The sequence below is a fragment of the Oryza brachyantha genome, chromosome 3 (assembly GCF_000231095.2).
Source record: "Oryza brachyantha chromosome 3, ObraRS2, whole genome shotgun sequence".
Classification (NCBI taxonomy): Eukaryota; Viridiplantae; Streptophyta; class Magnoliopsida; order Poales; family Poaceae; genus Oryza; species Oryza brachyantha.
In genome coordinates, this window is record NC_023165.2 from 7,522,612 (window position 1) to 7,529,049 (window position 6,438).

The 6,438-nt window shown below is 43.4% G+C and overlaps 1 protein-coding gene across 1 annotated transcript; it reads left to right on the plus strand.

Annotated features, from left to right (window-relative positions):
- Positions 1–1,453: 1,453 nt before the first annotated feature.
- Positions 1,454–6,438, plus strand: LOC102703470 (SH3 domain-containing protein 2-like). The gene is made up of 10 exons (XM_006649748.3): positions 1,454–1,870; positions 2,316–2,432; positions 2,530–2,599; positions 2,685–2,833; positions 3,527–3,628; positions 3,703–3,903; positions 4,688–4,750; positions 4,880–5,074; positions 5,791–5,865; positions 6,087–6,438. Exons 1-10 carry the CDS (start codon positions 1,811–1,813, stop codon positions 6,213–6,215), a joined length of 1,161 nt encoding a protein of 386 aa, XP_006649811.1. The 5' UTR covers positions 1,454–1,810; the 3' UTR covers positions 6,216–6,438.

Below are 6,438 nucleotides of genomic sequence, written 5' to 3' on the forward strand. Positions count from 1 at the left end.
ACATGATACCAAATGGTGGAAGCTCACAACAAACAGGTGAATTTTCAGTGTCCTTAGCTTACAAATCCTTTTATTTAGCCAGGAAGAATTCCATCGGGGGGACCATAGTGGCACATGCCAAGGCCCCTTCAAGGGTCAAACTTTTCATGTGGTTGGCTGTCAAGGAGAGATGCTTAACAACAAACAATTTGCACAAGAGGGGGTGACCAAATCAACGAACTTGCCTACTCTGTAACCGAGTACAGGAAACATACTGACACATACGCTCCAACTTCACTCAAACAATATGGGTGAGCCTAAGAGTTTGGATCGACGTTGACTTCACTAGACCGTACAGGGACTCAGAGGAGCTAGCTGAACAGTGGATGTGAGCCAGAGGCATGTTTTGGACGAGATACGGGCACCTTTGGACACGCTATGCCTGATAACCACTTAGCTAGTCTGGAAGGAGCAACGCGAGGATTTTCAACTATCGATCATCCACGGTAGCGCAGATCTTTATCTTTAATGACATAAGAGTTGAGGTTATAATTTGAATGAAAGTCGAAATTTTCAGGGAGGGTAAAGGATGACTTATGTTTAATTTGTTTGTGTCCTAGGGTATTAGCCTTGCGACACCCTAGCCACGACAGCTTCCTGTCAGTTTGTAAGGGGCTGTTTGGATGGTATACTTAATTTGTCTAAGGTTGCCATAATATTTTAGCTAACTTGCTTAAGGTTTGGCTAACAAAAATAGAGCCACACTTTAGCTAGCATGTGATAAGTGTGCCACACTTTTCTGTGTCATTGACATGTGGGCCATATATATTGAAAATGGAATCTTGTCATAAGTGTGGCACAAACCAAACACACACCTAACTTGATCAAATCTGGCTAACTTGAGATACGGTAAACTTAGGTAAGTTGTGGTAATCAACCAAACAGCCCCTTAGGTTAGCCATTTTGGCCACCCGGCAAAAAAAACGAAAAAAAAAAAGAGAGAGAGAGTAGTTAGGACTGCCGTCTCCGTGGCCTACGGTCGCAGTCTCTCGACGCCACCAACTCCACCTCTCCGGCCCTTTCGGTTATAATTCGCTCCTACGCACCCGCACCACCACCACCGCGGCACCACGCTAACTTCGACCCCCGCGTCCGCCGTGTTGATCCATCCCCACCGGGTCACCACCCCATCCGTCGCTACGTTTTCCATCTGGCGTCCCCTGTCAGCTTGTCACGTTCCCGTTTGCTGCAGCCCGTAAACCGAGTTTCCTGTCAATCCAGCCGCCCAAGCACAGCACAGCACAGCACAGCCTGCACAGCACCGCCCGTCCGCCGGTGTGCGCCGACGCGAGCCGCATCTTCAACCAGTTACCGCCACCCGCGCGGCAACGGCAGCGGCAGCGGCAGCGAATCGGGGCCAGGCCATCCTCTGCACCAACCGCACCACCACCACCACCGCAACCGAACAAAACTCGGAGGACGCAGAATAAAGTCGGGGAGGCAGTATACTATACCGGCGCGGCTGTGCTGCGTAGCAGTGCGTGCTCCACTGTTCCCACGTCGCGTCGAGGCATCGGTTCGAGCGAGCGCGAGACGGGGCTCGATTCCGTCGCCTCCTGTGACAGCAGCCACCGCCCACCGCCGCCGCCGCTCTCTGGCTGCTTCTCGTTGGCTCGTGGTTGCGGACTCGCGGCAGAGAGTCGGTTGCCTGATAGTGTGCTAACCCTGCCTTTTAGCCTGGGAGCACGCTACTGCTACTTTCCCCAATCCAATCCAATCCAATCCTCGCCCGCGTTGGTTCGCTCGATCGGCGCGGCGCGGCGCGGAGCGGATGGAGACGCTCAGGAAGCAGGCGAGCAAGCTCCGGGAGCACGTGGCCAAGCAGCAGCAGGTAAGGGTTCCTTTGCTCAATTCGAGTGGCTCCTCCCCCCGGCCGACCACCGCGTGACTGGTTGCCCGGCGACGAGTCGGAATTTGAGCATGCGTGGAGCTACATGGTCGGTTTGTTGGTGCTTTTGCTTGCTCCCCGCAGTTAATTCCTCATATCTAGGGGTAGGAATCAGGAATTCAGGATAGGTAGTGGAGCGTATTTTGATGGAAATAACAGCAGGCCAGCAGTTGGTGGAAGGAGCTGAATTTTGTGTCCTCTGTATCAGCTGCTGGCAGTCTGGTGACTCGTCTAGCCCTGCTCATTTGTTGCGCATTTCTGTCTATCAGATGATTTATTCCGAAGCTTGATACTAATTTCACTTAATTCCAGTAGAATGTACACGGTGACCATACCCAGTAATCCTATGTTTGTTTGGTCGTTAAGAACAGATTGTTTGTGATTACAGGCTGTTCGAAAACAGTTCAGTGCACGGTATAATCAGGATCCTTCTCTTGTTGATGAGGCAGAACTTGAGTGCCACCAGAATCTTCAGAGGCTATACAATAGTACAAGAGCTGCTAAAGTATGTGCTCCTCCTGACCCCTGTTTGTTATCTGTGATTTTAGAAACTTGTCTAGCTGATGATGTAAAAGTTATTGGGCATCTCTTTCATTATGTAGCATTTTCAACGAAGTATTGTACGAGGTGTCGAGGGCTTCATTGCTGTGAGCACCAAACAGATGGAGATTGGTAAAACTATTCCCATTGAATATTTGTTCAATCATCCATTCTTTAGAAATTTTCTGTAATCATGCAACGACCTTTCTTGCTGCAGTGAAAAGGCTTGCTGAGGACTGTTGCAGATATGGAAACGACAATAAAAATTTTGGTTTTGTTCTTGCAAGGGCTTCGGTTGAGTTTGGTAATTCCCATAACCAAATGGAGAGAGAGCGGGCAAATCTTCTTAAATTTCTTGGAGAGCAGGTACTGCCATATTCCATCCTCACTTTCCTCTTATTTCATAAGTTTTCAGGACCAGCCAAAAACAAATGCATTGCAACTTACAACAGATTTTAAATAAACATGACACTGATTTTAAACTCTGAAAGCTTTATATAATTCCTTGCAAAAACATGTATAATCTTCAAACGCACGTCAATCCCTAAATAACATCATTATAACCAAGGTGCACTTATTATCTAGAAAAACACATGCATGAAATATCTACTTATCCTCAAAATGTACCACTAACTCAAGAGGTAGTGGTGTGACGGCAGACTCACGATTACCAACACTACTAGCTTCTTTTATGTTGTAAGAAATTTCAATTCTGCATAGGGCTTTTTTAATGTTTTTAACCTGACTATTCTAGGTTTCCCTGTATTTTCTTTTCATACCCTTGACCCTTGAATTACTTGAAATTAATGGCTTTTGCCTTGAAAGTAACAAAACAGTGTAAAAACAAGTGGTGGATTTTACTCCACATGCCATTAGAGTTGTTTACATATATATGGAAACTTTTCAGAAATAGAAAGATATTCAGCTTTGGTTATGCCTGATATTTATGTTGATTGAGGTAGCCTAGTTTGTTTATGCAGTGCATGGAGCTATAGAAAATATTTTTTTTATTGCTGTGTGGAGTGCCTTAGCTGTTCGGTTTTGGCTCCAATCTTTCAGGTTTTTGAGCCTCTTCGAGAAATGATAATGAGTGCTCCTCTTGAAGATGCCCGCTTGTTAACTTACCGTTATCAACGGATCAGACAAGATATGGAATCTCAGGTAATAGTCTGCTATGAAACTTCCTGTTCTCTGGATACAACACCACAACCACATACTAAAAGTAAATTTATTAGATAGCTGATGTGATGAGAAAGCAACTGAAGTCCAAGGAGAGTAGTGGTAATGCAGATAATTCTGTGAAACTGCAACATGCAGAATCAAAATTATCTGAGCTCCGAACTACATTATCAGCGCTAGGAAGAGAGGCAACTGCAGCTATGGAGGCTGTGGAGGTCCAGCAACAGCAGGTTACCTTTGACCGTCTCCTTGCAATGGTATGATACTCCTCATTGTCTCTTAAAGGTATTACTTACATTGTAAAATTACTTCTGTCAACGGTTAAGACTTCATGTACATGGTAACTTGAATCTATCTGTCTCAATGGCATGGTTATTTTCTTTTGCTTTAGAATAGGGTGTAACAGATACATGTACAACATTAGGGTAGAAAACTGTAAACATCAGGGTCACACTTTTTGTTACTTTCGCTCCTGTAATTTTCAGTGACTTTTTGTGTGTGTGTTTTGGTTCTGTGCATCTTAGTTATGCAGAGGACGGGGTTGAACTCAGTTTGTAGTTGACTGAGTTCAATAAAGCATCCATTATCCCCAAAAAAAAAATCAAGGCCACACTAACCTTTTTGTTCTTCTGAGAAGAATTGTGTTTGTGGTCATGTTATTATGTTACCTTTGTTTTATCTCAACCCCAATGTGCGGGTCTCTTTGTTGGTTAGAGCATATCTTTTCAAATATGTTAATCCTCAATGCAGGAAGTTTCAGCATATCCATAACAAAATATTCCCAACTATTGTTTAAAGCCTCGGTTGGGGATCGAAATTTTGTACCAAACTTATCTGTTTATATCACGTGGTTACTGAAGTTCTCATATAAATTTCTCATCCTGGATCCTGGATTCCCAGAATCGTTCCAATACTGGACCTACATATACATATGTATGTCTTGGTCAAACAAAATCAACCATCCAATGGTAGGATGTTTCTTTCATAAAGAAATATGCATCCCCAATTTACCTTATCCCCCCCCCCCCCTTTTTTGTGCAGGTCGATGCTGAGAGAGCCTATCATCAAAATGCTGCTGATATTCTGAACAAACTTCATGATGAGGTGCATAACTGTTAACAATAGAGATCTTCTTGCAACTGTAGACTGAGGCAATTTAAATGTCATAAATTTGGAAAAAAGCTGTATGTTTCTGCTGAATATCACTCTGTTTAATTCTTCTAATTTGCACAGATGGTCAATGCAAAACACAATAGTGAGCCGGAAAACCATTACGACGAGACATCATCCGAGCCTAAAACACCCCCAACACATGAGCATTCACGTAGTGCATCTGAAGATCACATATTTACTAAGACTGGCGAACCTACAACGACTGAAACTAGTGAACCTACAAGGAATGGTCAGGAAGTGCATTACGTTGGAGAGGTATGTGTGCCCTTTGTAACAGCTCACAACATCACTGTCCAAAATTTCATTGCAGTGCAATATAACATGTTATACCTTAGCTGTATACTGGCATTGTACCTGTGCTATCTGTTTATAAGATGTTTAGACATACTGATGGAGGGTTTTCCAGGCCCTATAGATTCTTCTCTGGAACTGCTCCACCAATTATTTTCTGTATGAATATCATAGATGCGCCCTCTTATAAATATGGTACTTCGGCTGAACTTTATGTCCACATTGAGGCAGTCTGATTCTCCAGCCACCTTAGAAGTTAGTAGAACCTATATTTTTTTTGGCCATAGTAGAACCTATATTTGATAGCGTGAGCAAAATATATACATCACATTTAACTTTTGAGAGAGCTTCTGTTGGTAACTATGGTAGTCTGGAATCACGTGAATTTAAATTCAAAAGGTGCAACTTGAACATACTGGTGTTTCTTCAACGTAACCTTTGACCTTAATCTTTACATTTATTCCTCTTTACAACCTGGTATTACCACCCCAAATGTCGGTAGGAAGTTACCTGTGGGTAATTAAAAAGAAGCAAACATATATGCTAAACATATACAGGCAAAGGATAATCAGTATATGCCAATATTAGAATTTCAACAATGTTAGCAGTTACACAATCAGTAAAACAGATTAGCATGTTATTATACAAGCTGAACAGTTTACGACATGCTTATTGGTCAGGTAATCCATCCATTTGATGCTCAGGCTGATGGCGAGCTCACTATTTCCGTGGGAGATTATGTTGTGGTCCGCCAGGTACACATATTTTTTTTTCTAGTGTTGAGAGATTCATGCCATGGGATATCTTATGACCAAAATTCTTAAGTAAAGAACATTATTCACAGCGGTAGTATGGTTCTGTGACCGCTGCAGGACTGCATCAACATATTATTGTCCCCTTGTTATTTTTTTAATTCTCCAAGGGTGACCAGAGGGGACCAGAATGCCAACTAAGCATTCCTTGTCTGTCTTCACAGGTGGCTCCCAATGGGTGGTCTGAAGGGGAATGCAAAGGAAAAGCTGGCTGGTTCCCATCTGCCTATGTGGAGCAGAGGGACAAAGCCCCGGCAAGTAAGGTGATAGAGCCTGGATTGCTGACTACTTGATCTCTCTCATACTAATAGTTGCTTTCATCGCCCTGTTTTATGGGATATTTCTTGAGTGAATAGCATTTTGTAGAACTCTACCTTTCTGTGCATATTCCTGTGCTTCTAGGTTTTCTGTTGCCCAATAATTGTATGTAAAATTTAGTGTTTTGCCTTTAGCATCTGGTTTTCTCTTTCTTTCACAATGTATAGAGCTATTGGTCCTGGGATGCTGTAACCTTCC

Bases quoted from the DNA above. Each gene is read 5' to 3' on its own strand.
- LOC102703470 (XM_006649748.3), top strand. From the start codon at position 1,811: ATGGAGACGCTCAGGAAGCAGGCGAGCAAGCTCCGGGAGCACGTGGCC. The intron at 2,834-3,526 runs GTACTGCCATAT...CCAATCTTTCAG, and splicing joins TTAAATTTCTTGGAGAGCAG to GTTTTTGAGCCTCTTCGAGA. The intron at 3,904-4,687 runs GTATGATACTCC...TTTTTTGTGCAG, and splicing joins TTGACCGTCTCCTTGCAATG to GTCGATGCTGAGAGAGCCTA.